The 21,214-nt window shown below is 45.3% G+C and overlaps 1 protein-coding gene across 6 annotated transcripts in view; it reads left to right on the top strand.

Moving 5' to 3' along the window:
- The first annotated feature begins 10,469 nt into the window (after positions 1–10,469).
- UAP1 (UDP-N-acetylglucosamine pyrophosphorylase 1) overlaps positions 10,470–21,214 on the top strand; it is a 48,841-nt gene continuing 38,096 nt past the window's right edge. For 4 of the 6 annotated variants that reach the window (XM_049635259.1, XM_049635260.1, XM_049635261.1 and 1 more), the window contains exons 1-2: positions 10,482–10,716; positions 18,711–19,040. In XM_049635259.1, coding sequence (XP_049491216.1) covers positions 18,761–19,040 — 280 coding nt within the window. In that variant the 5' untranslated portion in view covers positions 10,482–10,716; positions 18,711–18,760. Of the gene's footprint in view, positions 10,717–18,710; positions 19,041–21,214 lie in introns of all 6 variants that reach the window. The other 2 variants (XM_049635263.1, XM_049635262.1) reach the window with 2 other exon arrangements.

The raw sequence follows: 21,214 nt of genomic DNA, 5'->3' as shown, positions 1-21,214 counted from the left end.
GTATGGCTTATTTCACTTAGCATAACACTCTCCAGTTCCATCTACGTTGCTACAAAGGGCCATATTTCATTCTTTCTCATTGCCACGTAGTATTCCATTGTGTATATAAGCCACAATTTCTTTATCCATTCATCAGTTGATGGACATTTAGGCTCTTTCCATAATTTGGCTATTGTTGAGAGTGCTGCTGTAAACATTGGGGTACAAGTGCCCCTATGCATCAGCACTCCTGTATCCCTTGGGTAAATTCCTAGCAGTGCTATTGCTGGGTCATAGGGTAGGTCTATTTTTAATTTTTTGAGGAAACTCCACACTGTTTTCCAGAGTGGCTGCACCAATTTGCATTCCCACCAACAGTGCAAGAGGGTTCCCGTTTCTCCACATCCTCTCCAGCATCTATAGTAGGAGACTCTTAAAAACTGAGAAAAAACTGAGGGTTGATGGGGGGTGGGGGAAAGGGGAAAGTGGGTGATGGGCATGGAGGAGGGCACCTGTGGGGATGAGTACTGGGTGTGGTATGGAAACCGATTCGACAATAAATTTCATATTTAAAAAAAATATCCCCAGATAGGGGCGCCTGGGTGGCTCAGTCAGGTGAGCGACCGACTCTTAGCTTTGGTTCAGGTCATGATCTCACAACCCACGGGTTCCAGCCCCGCATGGGACTCTATGCTGGTGGTGCAGAGCTTGCCTGGAATTCTCTCTCCTTCTCTCTCCATCTCTCTCTGCCCCTCCTCCACATGTGCTCGCTCTCGCTGTCTCTCAAAAATAAATAAACATTAAAAAAAATGAAAGTAAAAACATAAACATATTCCCAGTTAAAAAAAAAAAAAGTCTTAGAGAAACTGTTGCTAGCTGGCCTGCTTCAAGAAGTAGAAAAGACGTACTTCAGGCTGTAAGGAGGTGACGCGGGGTGGGAGAATCCACAGGAAAAAGTCACTTCATGTTTCTAAGCACCTAAGAAATAATGGAAATTTATCTATAGTTTAGTTTATAAATTACTAAAGGATTTGCATACATCATTTAAGCAAATTTTGGACTTAATTTGTCCAAAATGTCCTTCACTGTGCTTAGCAAATGTCAAGTCCATTTGTTTAATATTGAAATTCTGGAAATCTGCCCCCCCCCCTTTTTTTTTTAATGTTTATCTTTGAGAAAGAGACAGAGAGAGAGAAAGAGAGAGAGAGAGAGAGAGCGTGGGGGAGGGGCAGAGAGAGAGGGAGACACAGAATCCGAAGCAGCTCCAGGCTCCCAGCTGTCAGCACTGACCCCGACGCAGGGCTCGAACCCACGAACCGTGAGATCATGACCTGAGCTAAAGTCGGATGCTTAACCGACCAACCCCGGTGCCCCTGGAAATCTGCCCATCTTATAACAGTAAATCATGTTTAGCACATAGTTCATAGATGCTTTTATTAGACTGTGAAGAAAATGGGTGATGAAAAAAAATGGCCAAAATAATTTTCAGAAAATGTTCTTAATTTTTGTGGTCAGAACACTTTCAAGTGCATAATTGGAAATAATTTACATTGTTGTGTTAATTTGATGCTTGCTTTCTTCATCCTAAAAACAATGGAAACCAGCTATAATCATGTGAGTCACCAACTGCCATTTGCTAAGTTCCATTTATATTTTCATTTTTCTAAATTACTTTTTAGCAAATTACTATTTCTGTGTACTAAATTGTGGCCTAAACCTGTCTTTTGTAGCTAACAATAAACAACAGTCTTTAAACAGTTATTTAATAAAAAGGGAGCTCCAGACAAAATATCACAACTTTAAAAAATAATAGTGATAACAGAACCTGATAAAACCTAATATTAATAGAAAAGTATATTCAGTGACACGTAAATAAAAGGACACACCAGCCTTTAAAAAACACAAACGGGGGGTTGCCTGGGTGACTCAGTCGGTTGAACGTTGGACTCTTGATTTCCGCTCAGGTCATGATCTCACCGTTTGTGAGTTCGAGCCCCGCATCGGGCTCTGTGCTGACAGTGCAGAGCCTGCTTGGGATTCTCTCTCTGCCCCTCCCCACTTGTGCACACTTGCACACACACTCTCCCTCTCAAAAAAAAATAAAATAAACTTAAAAATAAAAACACTCGGATATCAGTAGAATCGTATCACGATGTCATTTAACGATGGATGTTTGCGAGTGGAAGAGTGGAAAGGATTTGTTCTATTCTTGGGTGACCTGTTTATATTTTATCGCTTATTCATTATGACTGCAGAAAATACAGCACGACTGTGTTTGCTCTTTTCCTATCAAGAAAAGAATCTCTTTTAATGGCAGCCTTATGGCCAAGACATGCTTAGTCGGAAGTTACTCCAGTGAAATGCCACAAGAGTCATGGGTTTGTAAGCAAACTCCAGGGTGTCTGTTCTAAAACTTGGCGGTGGGACGTGAGCTCAGCTAGGGCGGGGTGTGATGGGCCACGTGAAATCCGACTTTCTGAGAAGGTGCTGCCCCTCCCAGTCTCCTGGGCAGGGTGAGGGTGGTGGTAGTTTAAGACGTACTGAGAACCATAGGGGCGTCAGTAACCGACCCATGATCTCATGGTTTGTGGGATCAAGCCCTGAGTCAGGCTCTGCACTGACAGCACGGGGCCTGCTTGGGACTCTCCCTCTCTCTCTGCCCCTCCCCCACTGATGCACGCTAAATGAATAAATAAATAAATAAATAAATAAACAAATAAATAGTACTTAGAACCATAATTGTGAATAGGAACTGTTTTATGTGGCAGGCCCTTGGGGTAATTTTCATTTCCTTTTCTCTCTACCTTTGTCTTCCTTCCTTCCTCTCTGTCTCTCCCTCTTCCCTCCGCTGCTTTCCTTCCTCCTGACTTTCCTCCCTCCCCTCCTGCCTTCTCTCTTTTCTGCATTCTGAATTTTAATGTTTGCAATACTTGTGTAATAAAATTAAGAAAAAGCTTCTGGGGGCACCTGGTTGCCTCAGTCGGTTAAGCGTCTGACTTTGGCCTAGGTCATGATCTTGCCATTTCTGAGTACGAGTCCTGTGTCAGGCTCTGTGCTGACAGCTCAGAGCTGGAGCCTGTTTCCCATTCTGTGTCTTCCTCTCTCTCTCTTTCCTGGCCCCTCCTCACTTGCGTTCTCTCTCTCTCTCTCAAGTAAATAAATATTTAAAAAGTTAAAAAAAAGAAAAACTTCTAAAAATACTAAAAATTTCTAGTATTTGAATTTTCTGCTTTTACTTTTTTTTTTTTTTTCACTACAAAAAGGAAAATAAGAAAGGAGTTTCAAGCAATACCAGCTGTGCAAAGGGGTCCTTTGTGCCCTTGCTGGGGGGTCAGCAAGACTCATCAACTGTATAACATAAGAGCCTGGTGCGCAGGCCTTTGACAGCTTCTATCTCTTGCCCCACTCTACAGGCAGAGAAGATGGCTTAGAGAACTCATCAGAAACTTCCCACCACTCTCAGGACCGATTCTAAGCTCCAGTGTGACTAGAGTCTGGGAAACCAGGGCAGGATATGGAGAACACAAAGGGAAAAGGTCGGGAGAAAAGTGTGTGTAGGGGAGACCCTGTCAGACTTTGTGGGTTGTTTGACCATGTTGCATTTTATTCCAACTGACATGGGAAGCCATGGGAGGGCTTTGAGCAGAGATCATTCTGGCTACTCCATTGAGAACGGCCTGAAGAGGGGCAAGGGTAGAAGCAAGGAGGCCTGTTGGGAGGCGGCTACTGCCACGATCCAGGTAAGCAGTGATGGTGACTGGACCAGAATGGGGGAAGGTGATGGGCAGAACTGGTGGGATTCTGCGTCCACGCTGAAGACAGAGCCCATAGGATCTATGTGGATCAGATCCCAGATGAGAGAAAGTGCCAAGGATGACTCTCAGGTTTTTTGCCTGAGCAACCATGACCATGGAATTACTACAGTGATAAGGAAGATTGAAAGAAATTGGGTTTTTTGGAGGGAGAGGGAGTGGTGTAGGAATAATAGGAATAGAGCAGAAGTTGAGTTAGACATGTTAATTTTGAGATACCTATTAGCAAGCCACGTCCTGGAGTGATATCCTTGGGTCGGCAGGAGGAGATGGGCTGTGGCTCATAGGTGGGGGACGGGACCACGGACTGTTTATTCCCAATACTTGGAGATAAAATAAAAATATGGGCATAGTAGAGGGAGATGAATGGATGGGGTGGCAAGGGCTTGTGCAAGTTCTCTGTTTTCTCAACGAGGAGAAGCAAGGATATCGGCTAAGAGTGAATGTGGGGGACAAGGTAATCAGAGAGTTCTGAGAGACAACGTGTGTGAAATAGTCACCTAGAAGAAAGGCAACACGAGTGGACAAGGGCAGATAGCGTCTAGTATTGGCATAGTGGTTATGAATTTAAAGTGAGACCAGTCAGAATGGTCGCACATTTTTCTCCAACCTATTCTGGTTCAGGGTCTCTCAAAAAAGCTGCGGTCAGAATACCAGCCGGGGCTTAGGTGGGTTTTCTGTGTCCAGGGCTCACGGGACTGCACTCAGGGTATCAGTTGGGCTGCATCCTCATCCGGAGGCTAGATTGGGATGGAATCCACTTCTAACACTCAGGTCGTGGCAGAATTTATTTCCTTGTAGGACTGAAAACTCCAGGGGGGGTATTTGTTTGCCTCTATTTTTGCCAGTTCAAGGCCACTGTCAGCTCTGGAAGATGTGTGACGTTCCCTGCCACATGGGCCTCTCTGTAGGCAGTTCGCTTCATGACATTTTGTTTCTTTAAGGCCCAGCCAAAGAGTGAAAGTGAGTCCTCTAGCAAGAAGTCTTAATGCAACCCAGTTATGGGACCCATTACTTTTGTCATATAGCATAATGTATTCACGGGAGTGACATCCATCACCTTCTCCTTAGTTAGTTAGAAGCAAGTCACAGGTCCTTCCCATGCTCAAGGGGAAGGGATTATACAATCCAGGAGGCAGGAATCATGGGTGTCACCTTAGAGTCTGTCTGGCACACCATCCAATTCTCAATACCTGATACCCAACAAGCCAAACTTAGGAAACAGTATTTATTTATTTATTTATTTACTTATTTATTATCTTTTTGAGAGAGGGAGTGAGCTGGGAGGCGCAGAAAGGCAGAGAGAGCGAGAGACAGAGAATCCCAAGCAGGTTCCAAGCCCATCATGGAGTTTGATATGGGGTTCTATCTCATGACTGTGACATCGTTACCCAAGACGAAATCAAGAGTCAGATGCTTACGTGACCGAGGTACCCAGGCACCCCAGGAAATAGTATTTTTTTTTTTTTGAAAGTTAAGAGTTTTTATTCTGAGTCAGAAACTATTCTAAGCACTTTAAAAATATTAATCCCCACAGCAACCCTAGTAGGTAGGCCCAACTATTATCTCCATTATGGGAGGAGACTGGAGAGAGATATCAATGAACGCCTCTAAGACCTCTCAGCTAATTAACTACAGAGCCGGGACTCAGACTCATGCTCTCTGCCTTCCAAGTCCATACTCTTCTCTATTATGTTAAGTCAAAAACAAAGTCAGTGAATCAATGACACAGGAAATAATTACCCAGCAGGTCAGAGAACCCAAGCAAGTTTTTTTTTTTTTTTAGCTTTGTTTGTAATGTTTACTCATTTTTGAGAGAGAGAGAGCACGAGTCGGGGAGGGGCAGAGAGAGAGAGAGAGTCACACACACAGAACTCGAAGCAGGCTCCAGGCTCCGAGCTGTCAGCACAGAGCCGGACACGGGGCTCGAACTCACGGACCGTGAGATCATGACCTGACCCGAAGTCGGACGCTCAACTGACTGAGCCACCCAGGCGCCACCCAAGTAAGTTTTGAGTCTATATTTTTGTAACTCCATTTCTAAACCAAGCCATTTGGCACTTTCAGAGACTTTCACTGAGATACGGGGTCTTTCTTCTATTAACACGAAGTAACACAGGCCAAATAGAGTTGTGGAGCCTGGAACGAAAAAAAAAAAATGGGGAGGGACTTGTTGCTGTGCCTGCGATTTCTTGGAGGCGATGTCCCATTTTATCTTTTCCTTATTTACCTGGAAAATATAAAGCAAATTTCATCTGTTGTAGATTCCTAAAGAAAGAATAGGTGATCGGAGACATCGCCAACACTAATGACTTGTGATAGACCTTTGTGGGTCCTGCATAGTGAGTTGAGAAGCCTGGGAGACAAAATGCACAATAGATCCAAACATGCAGCCCTTACCAGTAGAGCTGAGAAGCCACATTTTGAAAAACTTCACATCTGAGAAACCGTGGTGTTAAAGGTCATGCAGCCATAGGCGGGCTGGGGGGCAGATTTGGAACAAACTATGTTAAGGTTCTGGTTTCAGTGTAGGCCAGAAGCCACTTCGGGCTAAGTTTCTGAGGGATTTCCCCTGGGGATAGTACAACTGTGCATTAGAAAGATCCACTCCAATGGGCCCCCCAAAGTAGGCATTAAAGATTTGACCCAGGGTCCCTAATGGTAGTGAGACATTTGTATCGTTACATAGCAATAGACGGCTGACTTCTAATCTTGCTCCTGCTTCGTAATTACCTATTTATTCTATTCTGTCCTTGGGGAAACCACTTCACTTTTGGGAGATTTGGTTTCCTTATCTCTGAATTAAGGGAGGTGGGCCGGATAATCTCTAGCCAACAGCACCACAATGGAATGTCAAGTCCACTCTCCTGCATCATACAGACCTTCTTAAGGTGGAATACTGAGGCTGTACGTCTCCATACTTAATTGCACACCAACACCCTCTTGTTTACTTTCTCCCCAGCTCATTCCACTTTGTTATTTTCGTACTTCCTCGATTGCAGTCGGTTTTGAGGGGCTGTACTTTCAGTAAAAAAAAAAAAAAGTCATCGAACAGGCTGTATCTGTTATTTCACAGTATTTTGAAGCACACCCTGTGCTACAGAAAAGTTAGGGCTTGGGAGGAGTGATGAGCTGAGTAAATCGGGATGATCTCCTGGGGGAACAAGTACTCATGTCCTAGGAAGCTGTCAACAGGAAAGTCAAAGCCCTAATCCCTCCACCGCCCATGTGTTTGTCTCTTGGAAACAGTGATCTCATGAATGCTCAGACCTACTTTATGGAACTTTTCTTTGAGCCAGACTCTCCTGGTTATTGGATGTACTTCTGAGAAGGAACCTGGGTCCTTTTGGAAGTTCAGTGACCTAGCTGAGGCCCTCGCATTCAGGGCAATGAAGGGAGGACCCCTTTGGAGGCGCCCCACTAAGCCAGTCCGCTGTTTGAAAAATCTGGGTGGCTCGCCCTTGGTTGTACAACACAGGAAAGTGTGGACAGGTGGGCTCATGTCCCATACAATTGTGTGAAAAACAAGCGGGTTCTTTTAGTTGTTAAGTAGCATACCTGCTTTTTTCTTAAAAAAAAATTTTTTTTTTAACATTTATTTATTATCGAGAGACAGAGAGAGACAGAGTGTGAGCAGGGGAGGGGCAGAGAAACTGGAAGACACAGAATCTGAGGCAGGCTCCAGGCTCTGAGCTGTCAGCACGGAGCCCGACACGGGGCTCGATCCCACAAACCGCGAGATCATGACCTGAGGTGAAGTCGGACACTTAACCGACTGAGAAACCCAGGAGCCCCAGCATACCTGCTTTTCTGAAATTAAAAGAAATATATACTCTTCTAATTATCAAATACTTTTCACTTTAGAGGTTTAAAAAAAAAGTTAGAAAAAATTTAGAAATTTGGGGAACATTTTAGAAAAAAAAAGCATCCAAAAGAATATAAAAAGTACTATAATCCCATTGTCCCTAAAAGACCCAAACATAAGACCTTCTTTTGTATGCCCTTCTGAATTTTTTTAATTTGGGTGCTATTGTCTCCTAAATGACCATGTACAGTTGAACCTTGAATTAGTTAAGTTTCCGGGGAGTCAAAGTTATATGAGGGTTTCGGCTGCCTGAGATGTCGGTGCCCCTTACCACCTCTTTGTTCAAGGATCAGCTGTATATAAAAAACACCTTAACGGACAGAAATAGCTCTTCAGAGTAACAAGTTTCTGGATGTTTATCTGGCGAGATGAGATTAAGGCCCTTCTTATGCATAGTAAGTAGGAAAAAAATTGAGCAGAAAGGGTAAAAGTAAAAATTTGATTTTATAATAGTTCATTGAAAACACTGTGCTGGGCCCCAATGCTACCTTGTATATTTAAAGGACTCTTTAATAATGATTTTGCTCTTTATTCATTCATTCATCAAAGATGTATAGAATGCCTCTCATACTCCAGACACTCTTAGATTCTTTCTCATTTAATTTGTACTACACCCATGCGAAGTAGGTATTATCCTCATTTTATGAGCAGAAAATTGAGGTTAAGAGTTGTTAAGCTGACACATAGCCTCTGAGGTTGTGTGATATATATATATATATTATATATATATTATATATATATATATGTGATATATATATAATATATATATATTAAATGTTTACTTATTTTTGAGAGTGAGAGACAGAGACAGAGTGCGAACTGGGGAGGGGCAGAGAGATAGGGAGACACAGGATCCCAAGCAGGATCCAGGCTCTGAGCTGTCAGCACAGAGCCTGACTCGGGGCTCGAATTCACGGACCGTGAGACCGTGAGATCATGACCCAAGCCGAAGTCGGATGTTTAACTGTGATTTTGAATCTGCATCTCCCAGTTTGCATTTTTCTAAACTCTCCTATATTTGTCAGGGAGTAGAAACATGGGAGAGTAACAATTAGTATATTTTTTAATTTTTTTAATGTTTATTTTTAATGTTTTTTTAATGTTTATTTATATTTGAGCTGTCAGCACAGAGACTGACGTGGGGTTTGAACTCACCACCCACTAGATCATGACCTGAGCCAAAACACTGAGCCACCCAGGCGCCTGACAATTAGTATATTTTTAGAAAGCAACTGTGCAAATTCTCTTCCTTTCATTTAAGGTCACAATGCTATCTATATTCAGTTACGTCATTGTGGGCAGGCTTCTAGGTCTCTTTAAGTGGAACCTGAGCATATTAATGGGACTGAATTTGTTCTTCTCAGTTATGAAGGATTTGAGAGAAATGTTCCTTATGGTACTGGGAATCCAAATAACAAGATGCAATGGTGATACTATGGAAAGGTATCCAGGACCTAGAACTAGCAACTGACATAGAGTAAGCACTCAAATCACAATCACTGATGTTTATTAGTGTTCATTCACTCTGTTCTATACTCTTTGCTTGTATTCACTGGTTCAATCCTTACAACAACCCTAAGGGCATTTCTATTATTGTTTCTATTTTATAGGTGAGAAAATTGATGCATGAGTTAATGAACTTGCCAAAGATCACACTCAATAAAAAAGCTGGAATTCTGTCTTCAGATCCCCTGCTCTTAACGACTATACTATAAATCTTTCAAATAAATGGATGACATTCTGGGATCATGAAAAATGGAGAATATTCTAGCTCCTAAATATGAATCTACCAGCATTACTTTTTTTCAGTTACTTAAAGCGGTGGGTGATTGTGCAAACGACAAAGTTAATGAAAAGACCCTGGTACTTGATAAGGTAGAAGAAAGGCACCCGAATGCCTGATACTCTTTATGTAAGGTGTTATGTTAAATCTGTTTTTTTGTTTTGTTTTTTTATTCTCAACATTTGGACTTCTTGCAACACCGTGCAAAGCGCAATGCAGCTCAAAATGTAAACGCAGCTTTTAGGAGCCCAGGGCTGAGCATATAAACTGCCATGTGTACACCCACATCAGGTTATGTAACAGGACTGACGGTATGCAACAGGCAATTATAAACGGCGGCCGTGCAATGGTCATGAAGGTCATCCAGCAACCAACAGTTTCGTGTCGAATACTGAGGAGGTTAAGTCCACCATCACACAAAACGGACGCCTGGGCTCATTCTCACTAGCGCGCTTTTCATTACTTAAGTCCTCTCTTTTCGTGACTGTGCAAAAGTAAGCGGGCCTGGCTTCCCGCGCTGGGGACCTAAAATGTCATAAAGCAGAAGGCCAGTCGGGGCCTTTCCGGGCATCCGGCTAATCCGAGACGAAACAAGGCCAGCCCAAGGTCGGAGAGTGCCCCAGGTCCGCCCTCCAGGGTCCGTGCGGAGCGACGTCCGCATTTCGCAACCCGCCTCACGGGCGGTCGGAAATCCACCAGCTGCTGGATGACACCGCTCTCCGCCCAACTCCCGATCCGCTTCTGCTTACGGGGTGCGGCCGAGCCAGGGCCAGGCGGGGACCAGGATCCGCGGGCTGTTACCTCGCGGGACCAGCCGGTGACGCCAGGGCGCTCAGAGCAGGGCGTGAGCGACAGCCCCGGGGCTCCGGTCACGTCCCACAGCTTGACGCTGCGCACACCTCTCCCCGCCCGCTGCGCGCCGAGGGGCGAGGCTGCCTGCGGACCGGGTTCCCAGCGCTGCCCCCATTGGGCCAGGGAATGCTGCCGCGAAGGCCCCGCCTCCGGCCAGGCCCCGCCCCCGGCGCCGGCGTCAACGCCGGCGCTCGCGGCGCTGACGTGTCCGGGAGGGCGGTGGCGGCTCCTCCCGGCGCCGGCAGCCACTCGTCGCTGCGAGAGAGGGGCGGGGTGGCCGGGGCCGCGCTCCCCGGGGCCAGCTCGCGGCCCGCCCCGCCGCCCCGGCCCCCCGGATGAGGGTATATATTCGGAGCTGGCGCGGGACGCCGAGGAGTGGCCGCACGGAGCCGGAGCCGGGCGGAGCCGCGATCACGCTGAGGGAGGTGAGCGGCTCCCCGCCCAGTCGGGTCTCCTTCCCCCGCCCCCCGCCAGCCTGGAGGGGACGCCGGGGGCCCGGCCCCACCACGCGCACGCTCCCGGGGCCACGTCGGTGCTCGGCGCCCGAACCTGGCCCTGGCGGAGGAGTCCGCCCCGCGCGCCCCGCAGGCGCTTCCCGTGCTCGGAGACCCCGCTGGGGAGGGCGCCCCTCCCCCGGCTTTGGGGGGGGGGACCCGGATAGGGCAGTGCTTGCAGTCGGGGGTTTGTCGAGCTGCGGGGAGTGGGCCTCACCTGGATGGGGGGCGGGAGCCTTGAGGTTCTGCGGCCGGGGCCTTGCGGACAGGTTCGGCGAGCTCGGGGACCGCGGGGTGGGGACAAGCGGTTGTTGGAACTGTCCGCTGGGAAGGGGGCGGGCTGGCTGGCATATGAGAGGGAGAGAATTCTGAGGGCGTTGACGGGAGGAGTGGAGACACCTGCGGGGGGACGTGAGCGGGGGACCAAGCCTGCTTGCCCCTTTTGGTTGGTTGGTTGGTTGGCTGGTTTGAATGCTGGTAGTGGGAGAGGGTGGAGATTGCGGGCTTTCCCCGGGCTTGGCCAGGCAGGAGGGTGGGGATTGGAGGGCTGAGAGCACACATGTGCTGAACATATGGCTTCCTGAAGATTTTATTAAGTTTGGCCTGATGCTCTCCTATGTTTGTTTGTGCCCGGTTTCTGAAACGTGAAATCAGGTAGCAGCGATGATGGTAATAGGATGTCATTATGCAGTGCTTTTCGTTTAAGGACTTTTAAGGTGAAATTTTTAGGTGTGGACCAGGGGTTTACAGGAAGCTGAAGGCAGTTTCTGTACCCTGACTGTTGGTGAGTTGGCTCACTTAGCTGGGATTAAGAAAGACTCCGTAGGGTGTGCCGCCAAGCATTTATAGGATTCAGTGGTTATGGCTCAAGTCCAAGGCTGTTTTTCTAAAGTTCTAAGAAGTTTACTTATCAATTTTGGGGGGCATAATACAGCAGCGGAGATAGGGGCAGGAAGGAGACCAGAAAAGGAGAGGAATTTCTTTCATAGTGGCATTTAAATTCTAATAAAGGTATATTTGATAATGGCAGAGTTTTACCAAATTTGTCATTGTTTTTGATGCAGATGTATTAGGCTATGGGCATATACCAAATTCTGTCATAATTTCTACAGCAGATCCTTAACTTTTTCAGACTTTGCTTGTCCAAATAAAAATCCTGGTCTAACACTTGTATTTACGACTGCTTACCATCACACACACATCCACACTTCTCTCTTACCAGAATTATTGGGGAAAATGCTACTATTTTTGTGGTTATTTTTTTGCTTCAAAAAAACCCATGGATAAATTATCCTTACTCAAAACCCAAGTATGATTGTTCTGTCGGGAGCATTTACACAGTTATGTAACTTGGCACTTGTGATCTTGTCAACCTTTGCAGACCACCAGTGGCCTGGGGCCAGGGATCACAGTTTAACCTATAGGGGGAAAAATGTAACCTATAGTTGTCTTATTTGCATGGATCCATTTTTCCCAGGCATCTGAAGGTGGATGGCTGTCCAGTGACTTTTTTAGGAAAAGATTGATTTATATCTTAAAATGTTATCATATTATGTTTGCATATGTGTTTCAATAGGCAGAGGTCTCTCCACTCTTGCCTCTCCTTTGAGGGTGTGTGAGGAAGGCTGGTTTTATCGTCTTCATGAGGAAATGTGTACCCAGGGAGGTGGAACGATTTACACAGGATCAAATGCTGGGGAGGGAACAAGAACTAAGACTCCCAGGTCCTCAGTTACATGGTTCCCTGATCTTCCCACTACAGTATGTTCCTTTAAATCTGGAGCTCCTTTAAATACTGTAGTATAGATGCGACCAAGGCCCCCATTCCTTGGAAAATGGTTTGATGTAAAACTCTCTCAACTGTCTGGTTTTTGTTTGTTTGTTTGTTTGTTTACTTGATGTATTTTTTTTAAGTTTTAAAATTTGTTTATTTTGAGAGAGAGCGAGTGGGGGATGGGCAGAGAGAGAATCCCAAGCAGGCTCTGGCATGGTCAGTGCAGGGCCCCAGGCGGGGCTCGAACTCTTGAACCATGAGATGACCTGAGCTTAACCGACTGAGCCACCCAGTGCCCCTACATGATGTATTTTTTTAATTAAAAAATAATGGTGTTATGTCTCTTGAAACCTTTTATCAATCAACAGAAATGCCGTTGAATATCCTAATGCGTGGCCAAGGCTCAGTCTTCTAACTTTTTTTTTTTTTAATCCGTCTACACTTGCCAGGGATCTCTTTCGTTTGATAACTTAATATCATGTATGGTGATGACCTTGGAAGTTTTATCTTTAGCTCCAGTAGTACCTCTGAACTTTAGACTACTACATTCTGCTGTCTCCTCGCATTTCTATTTGGATGTCTAATAGGCATCTTGAACTTAACGTGACCAAAAGTGAAGTATTGATTCCCCCACTCTAGGCACCTCGTCCTAAACCTGCCCCCCCTCCTACTGTTCCCCACTTCAGCAAATGGCACCACCACTCGAGAGTCCTCTTTGCTGGATTCCTAGCTTTCTCTCTGTCTCCACATTCCATCCATTACCGAATCCTGTAGGATTAGAATCCACATTTCATCACTGCTCTAAGCCAGTGTCATCTCATCTAGACTATTGTGGAAGTTTCTTTAAAAAATTTTTTTATATTTATTTACTTTAGAGAGAGAAAGACAGAGATGAGTGGGAGGAGGGGCAGAGAGCAAGGGAGATACAGAATCTCCCTGAAGCCGACTCCAGGCTCTGAGCTGTCAGCATAAGAGCCTGATGTGGGGCTCGAACTCACAAACGGCAAGATCATGACCTCAGCCGGAATCAGGCGCCCGGCTGATTGAGACACCAACCATCTGCTTGCTTCTACTTTTGCCGTCTGTTAGTCTTTTCCCCCCACGTAGGAATGGAATGATCCTTCTGAGGCCTCAGTCAGACCGTGATGCTCCCCTCCTCCACATTCTCCAGTGGCTTCCTCAAGCCCAAAGTTTTTACTTTGACCCCAAGGGCCTGCTTGATCTGCTCAGTGTCCGTCCGCCTCAGTCACTTGGGCTCACTCTGCTCCCGCTGCGTTGACCTTGCTGTTCCCTGTACATGTCACACGTTGCTGTTTTACAACTGCTGCAGTTACAGCTTCCTGTCCCTAGAATGTTCCTCTCCAGGATTCTGACTTGCTTGCTCTCTCTTCATTCGTACGGACTGTCAGATGTCCCAGAGGTCCTCCCCAACTACCCCATTTAAAATACCCCCCATCGCCTTGTTGGGCTTTCACCCCTTAGCCCGCTTCTGCCTGACGTTTTATGCCTGTCCCTCGTACTGGAACGCGGCATGCGCATTGTCACCTTGTGCATTGCCGTGTCTGTGTCACCTACGTGAGCGCCTGGCAGACAGTGAGTGCTCGTTAACTATTCAGGGAATTAACAATGGCACGTGACCGTGAAATAATGTTCCTCCATAAACTGTCTACTGATGTATCTTTGCATGTGAAAAGGACACTTTCAGCAGCAGCCTGTTCGTTGGAGGGTAGGCTGGTCATCTCTCTCTCAGTGGAAGTAGCACTGAGAAGTTCAGCCTCATCCGCCCGTTTCCCAACACTGTGCCTTGTTCCTTGAATACGGTTATTTACCAGAGCTGTTTTTCGTGCTCTTGCCGCTGGCTGGAGTTTCTTCTACCGCTTGCACTTTTGGCAGACTTCTTTTTCTGCCACAGTGCCCGACTCAGCAGCTCTCCTCCAGTTCTGGAGGCTGTAGTCGGTGGTCTGGAGCGCAGTTTCGCTTTTATAATGGTAGCTGATGACGTTCACGGAGGGCTTTTTTATGTGTTAAATGCTTCTCATTTGAATTCAGGAATCCTCTTAACCTTAGGGGTACGTACCGTTTTTATCCTCATTTTACAGACGAGAAAAATTGAGGCACAGAGAAGTTAAGTAACTTGCTCAAGGTCACAGAATTAGGAAATAGTGGCGCGAGGGTCTGAACTCAGCCGTGCTGACTGAGCCCAGTTTCTACCAGTTACACTGACCCTCTTAAATGAGACCTTGGGTTGAATTCTTTGTCTTTCCTCTGTGTATGGAAGTTATTATTGTCTGGTGGAAAGATCATAGGCATCGGAGTCAGGTTTATCTGGGTTAAAATTCCTGATTTTCTACCTACTGGGTAAGTAGCCTTGGGCAAATTACTTAATCTCTTTGAGCCTCGTTTTCTCATTGGTTGTAATTTCACTTATGCCTCCGAACCTGGTGAAGAAAATTCTATTATTCCCATTTTGCAGATGCAGATAACAGAGTCGAAGCTATCTATGACTTGGCCCAAGCAGTAGAACCAGGAATAAAAGTCAGTTCTGTTTGATTCCTTAATCAATAAAGATTCGCTTGAATGAAGCTAGAGTATGTGAGGCAGGCCTTTAAGGATGAGTGAGATTTCGGTACATAGGAGAGTCTAAAGGAAGTACTTGGAGGTAAGGATGAGGGTCTTAGGTGACAGCAGGTAGAATTGTGTCCTACCCTGATAATAAGGTTTCATTTTTGTTTCATATGGAAGCCTTAATTTCGTTAGGAATTGTTGGTAACTCAGAGAGTGCGTTTCGTAAGTAGTACCATTCATTTCACCCTTGAAACATTACATCCCTGAAGTAAATCTAAATAACAAACCCCAAATAAAAGTGGGGAATATAAGTCACTCAATCTTATGTGCTAGTCTAATTTGAAGTTGATTTTATAAGAAGAATCAGGAAGCCAGTCTTTCGGTTCACTTTGAGAGGGCACCTTATTTAAAGAAAAAATTATAGAGGCTGTGTGCCTGTCTTCTTTGGGATCATAATACCTTTCCTGAATTTATTCTGGAGTGGGCACTGGCTACTGAGAATTTTCTGGTTTGGGTTAACATGCTCAATACCGATTGCCAATACCAATGACTTTTTATGTAATAATGCTTTTTAAATTGACGTCTTTACTCATCCTATGAAGTTCCTCATCTCCCTGTCCTGTGCATTTTCTTTCTGCGTGCTGTTGGTTTGTGAACTCTTTTCTGCAAAGTGAGATGTCAGAACATCAGTTGTGTCTGTATTTCTGAATAAAATACAAATAATGTACTCTCTCTCTCACTATTCCCCTCTTTTACACACACACGCGTGCGCACGCACACACACACACACACACACACACACACACATGCTCACAGTCTCTCCTGAGAGGCCATATAGCATAACGGTTAAGAGTGTGAATTTAAGAATCAGGTTGTCAGGGTTTGAATCTGGGCTCAATCACTTCACTAATTTGGGACTTCAGGCAAGTTATCTCTGTGGCACGGTACTTCCTCTGTAAAGTAATCCCAGTAGCTGTACTTTAGCATTGTTTTGAGGGTTAACTGCATAAGCATCTGGAAAGCAATTAGTATTGTACCATCATAAGTGCTATGCGAGCGGTAGGCGGTGTGATCGGCACCTCAGGGAACCCTACTGGAGGTTGTCTTCATCTGAGTTTGTAAATGGTGTTTGGTTTAAGAGTCCTGATGAGATAGATTCTGTCATTAATCCAGGTGAGGCCCAGGGACATTAAGTAACTCAGCGGAACTCCAGAATATTGCTCTGAACTACCCTGTATGTTACCTACCACTGTTCTAAAGGTAGAAGATAGTGGGCTGTTTCTTCGGTACCTGTCTTTCCCGTCCTTCACTTCTAAGCAGTTGTAAGGGTGTGATGATTCTCTACAGCGACCCTCAAAGTTTTCCCCTTTCCACTTATTTCCTTTGCAACTAGTCTGGTTCAGATATTTGGCCTTCTATCCCTGTGATTGTCTTTGAACTTGTTTTCCCGCTTCTCGTTGTCCCTCCTTACCATCTATTTTATGCTATTGCTCTTTCCCTAAAGTATGGTGACACTGCCCTTTGAGTAATCCATTGTCGGCATCTTGTTACTGTTAGGTCTAAATCCCTTTGCTTCGGTTGAGGCTTTCGTGGTTTAGCCCTGCCCTCCATCACTTCCCATCATTCTGCAGAAAGCTCCAGCTTCTTTACTGCTCTGTCACACATGCCTGTCCTGCTCGCTTTCTCATCTTATCTGTAATCTGCTCGAGCCCTTGAGATACAGCTGATCTTGCGTCCTTTGTGAACTCTTTCTAGACAATGCCTGCCTTCTCTTGCATTTATCTGTAGTAGGCAAGTAGACTAAATATTTCCTCTTCCTCTGGTTTTGTTTAGTACTACGCACTTTAACATTTTGTTATATATATTACATGGTCTTATCTGTTGATATGTGTGCATTGCTTGTCCCTTTAGGGTTCAATTCTTAGTAGAGAAATTCTCTAGAAGTTGTTATTGAAATAAAACGTATTTTTCGTGATTATAAGTCGTCCCATCTTGAATTTTGTTATATTCTCTATACAACAGAATCATTTCCATCATTATTGCAAAAAGGAGAACAGTTGGTGTATTAAGAAGTCAGATGTTCTTTCAGTGGGAGCTCATGGTCAGGGGCAACTGAGTGGGCTAGTCAGAGTGTGTACCCTGGAATTAGACCGCCTGGGCTCATATCCCTGCTCTGCCTGTTGGCCCTGTTGTGTTGCCTCTCTGTGCCTCAGTCTCCTCCCTGGTAAAGTAATCAAGATAACAGTACCTGTGTTGTATAGCTGGCAAAAATCAAATGAGACCACATAGGTAAAGTTCTTAGTGCAGTACTTGGCATGTAATACTAATGATTATTGTCTTCCAAGTTTTTCATTTATTTTTATTGAAACAAATTTTAATTCCAGTATAGTTAACATTCAGTGTTATATTAGTTTCAGGCGTGCGATATGATTCAATAATTCTGTACTCATCATGTACTCATCATGACAAGTGCACTCCTTTTTTTCCCCCTTAAGTTTATTTATTTATTTTGAAAGAGGTAGAACGAACAGGGGAGGAGCAGAGAGAGACGGGGACAGAGGATCTGAGGTGGGCTCTGAGCTGACAGTAGAGACCCACTGAGGGACTCAAACTCATGAGCCACGAGATCACGACCTGAGCCGAAGTCACATGCTTAACCAACTGAGCCACCCAGGCGTCCCACAATGAGTGCCCTCCTTAATCCCCATCACCTATTTCATCCATCCCCTCACCCCTCTCCCCTCTGGTAACCGTCAGTTTGTTCTCTTCAGTTAAGAAAGAGCCTGTTTCTTGGTTTGTGTGTGTCTCTTTTTTTCCCCTTTGCTTGTTTGTTTTGTTTCTTAAATTGCACATATGAGTGAGATCATATGACATTTGTTTTTCTCTGCCTGACTGATTTGGCTTAGTGTTACACTCTCTAGCTCCATCCATGTTGTTGCAAATGGCTGAATAACGTTTCATTATATATACTTATGTATACGCGCACTCCCCACCACACCTTTATCCACTCATCTGTGGATGGACGCTTGAGCTGCTTCCACAATTTGGCTGTTGTAGGTAATGCTACAGTAAACATAAGGGTGCATGTATCCCTTTGAATTAGTGGCTTTGTATTTTTTGGGTAAATACCCAGAAGTGTGATTTTTGGGCCATAGGGTAGTTGTATTTTATCTTTTTGAGGAACCTCCATACTGTTTCCACAGTGGCTGCACCAGTTTGCATTCCCACCGACAGTGCACAAGGAAGGGTTCCCCTCAGCCTCACCGACACTTGTGTTTCTTGTGTTTTCTGTTTTAGCCATTGTGACTGGTGTGAGGTGATATCTCACTGTACTTTTGATTTGCGTTTCCCTGATGTTGAGTGCTGCCGAGCATCTTTTCGCGTGTCTCTTGGCCATCTGGATGTCTTCTTTGGAGAAATGTTTGTTTACCTCTTTACAAGTTGGATCTGTCACAAATCTTGTGAGGGAAAGGCAGAAGTTAACTTCTTTAATATCAAGTGTTCTTTAATGTACTTATTTGCAGTAGGAAAAGCTCTGGTTTTGAGGTTGGACTTTGACCTGCTGTTGATTCCTCTTTTCTTGTAGGTTTACAGGCCCAGAGATTATACCTCTGTCTTCACCACCACCAGAGCATTATGAATGTTAATGATCTCAAAGTCAGGTTGTCCAAAGCTGGACAGGAACACCTGCTACAGTTCTGGAATGAGCTGGATGAAGCCCAACAGGTAGAACTTTATGCAGAGCTCCAGGCCATGAACTTTGAGGAGCTGAACTTCTTTTTCCAGAAGGCCATTGAAGGATTTAACCAGTCGTCTCAGCAAGAGAAAATGGATGCCCGCATGGAGCCTGTCCCTCGAGAGGTGCTGGGCAGTGCCACCAGGGACCAAGATCGGCTGCAAGCCTGGGAGAGTGAAGGTATGGGCATGGAATGTTCATTTTAGAGTTTGTAATGAGGGGCGCCTGGGGGGGCTCAGTTGGTTAAGCGTCCGACTCTTGATTTCAGCTCAGGTTGTGATCTCACGGTTTGTGAGTTCGAACCCCTCGTGGAGCTCTGTGCTGGCAGCATGGAGCCTGCTTGGGATTTTCTCTCTGTCCCTCTCTCTCTGCCCTCTCCTGCTGTCTTTCTCTCTCAAACATAAATAAACATAAATAAATACATTAAGTAAGTTTGTAATGAGCTACACCGGCGGTATTAAAGTAGCCGGATCATGTAATTATTATTTGGACTCTCCTCTTCCCTTCAACCAGGTGACTGATCAGAAAGTGACAGATGATGTCGCCCAGACTTCTGCAGCGTCATCCCCACCCCCCTTCTCATTGCTGTTCCCCGGTCTTCTCATTCAAGTGTTGATGTGCCTCTAGTCTCTTTGCTCATTTCCATGCTTCTACATTTCCCATCCTGAAGCACAAGTTAAATGTTTCAGTTCATGCTGGCTTACTCTAAAAACCTTCCCTAGCCCGTGTTTCCAGCCTGGTCTCCTGTACTTCCATCCATGCCTCCTGTCCCACACATCTTAGCTGGACCAAATAATTCACCTCTCCCTGAACGTTATGTCTTTCCTGCTCTTTGCTTGCGCTTCTAAAAAGAAGCACCTTGGACCGGCCTCTGCCCCTTCTCTGTGTGGCCGGATCACCTTGAAAGGCCATCTCCCCGAGCTGTGCTGTGCAGTGTGGTGGCTCTGCCGTGTGGACAACGTGTCCTCATTCTTTAAGGTTCCTTGATCATGACTACTTCTTCAGCGAGCCATGTTGGAGTTCCTTGTTCGTGTTTCGCTTTGCTTCCGTTCTTTCTTAGATTACGAGCTGTTTATGTCTGTCTTCGACGTTACATAGTAGACTCCTAAAGAACAGCCCGTGTCCTCCTTGCCTGTCTACGTCGCACCGCATTTAGAACGGGGTTTTGCAGTCACACGTTGGTTGATAAATGTTGCATCGTCTCAGTGTTTCTTCTCCTAAAGTGTATCATAACGTCTGTCCCCATAGCTAGTTCTACTTCTGCCTTTCAGAATGGCAGAATAGCTGAAGTGTACCATTTTTGGTGGAGTTAAGAGCTGTGGTTTTTGTAGGCCGCTGCCCCTCTGTAAGAGTTGTCTACGTGGTATAGCTCGGCCCTCGAGTGTTTGTACATGCTCCTTGTCAAACCTCATTTCCTCAACTCTGGAATGAACAGATGGGGCTGATACTTTTTTTTCCTTTTTAAAAAATGTTACTTTATTGCAAAAAAAATATGAAAATAACAGAAACACTGCAGAGAAATTGCCCTAAATCTTATCAAATCTATTTCTATTTGCTCACATTGCCACCTAGTACTTGATTATATGTATATTTACTTTTATAGATGTGTAATAATATTGTAGATACAGTCTTGTAGTCTGTACTTGTACCATACTGTTGCTATTAAAAACATTTTTTTTAATGTTTATTTTTTTGAGATAGATCGACAGAGAGAGAGAGAGGGAGAGAGAGAGCAAGCAAGCAGGGGAGAGGCAGAGAGAGAGGGAGACACAGAATCTGAATCAGGCTCCAGGCTCCAGGCTCCGAGCTGTCAGCACAGAGCCTGACTCGGGGCTCGAACTCACGAACCGCGAGTTCCTGACCTGAGCTGCCATTGGACGCTTAACTGACTGAGCCACCCAGGCACCCCTATTTTGTCTTGCGTTCTTTGGCATTCCCTGCCCCCACAAAAAAGAAAGATGATTGCCATCATCAACCTCTGTATACCTCTCCATATCTTTCTCTGGGCATACACATTCACTGATTTCCAAACTGTGTTTGGAAGGGGTTCCACTGCTGGGGAGACTTCTCATGTGGCCGGGGGGGGGGGGGGGGGGGGGGGGGGGATGGATACTAAGCAGCTTGGTCTCTAACGCCTTCATCTCCCCACTAAGAGCAGTTCTCCTTTGACATGTTTTATGTGTTTGATCTTTACACGAAGTTTTATTTAAAAAATACTGAAAATAATTGGGTGATCTCTAGGAGGTGCCCTTTTAGATCTGAAGTGCTTGGTGTTGGCTAACCTCTCTTCTTAGAATCGGGCTCTGCCACTAAGCTGTGAGAGAGTGACTTCCTGGTGGATCCTTCTGAGTGGG

The sequence above is a fragment of the Panthera uncia genome, chromosome F1, assembly GCF_023721935.1.
Source record: "Panthera uncia isolate 11264 chromosome F1, Puncia_PCG_1.0, whole genome shotgun sequence".
Classification (NCBI taxonomy): domain Eukaryota; kingdom Metazoa; phylum Chordata; class Mammalia; order Carnivora; family Felidae; genus Panthera; species Panthera uncia.
The sequence above is the reverse complement of the archived record's forward strand: the minus strand, read 5'-3'. Positions and strand labels throughout refer to the sequence as shown.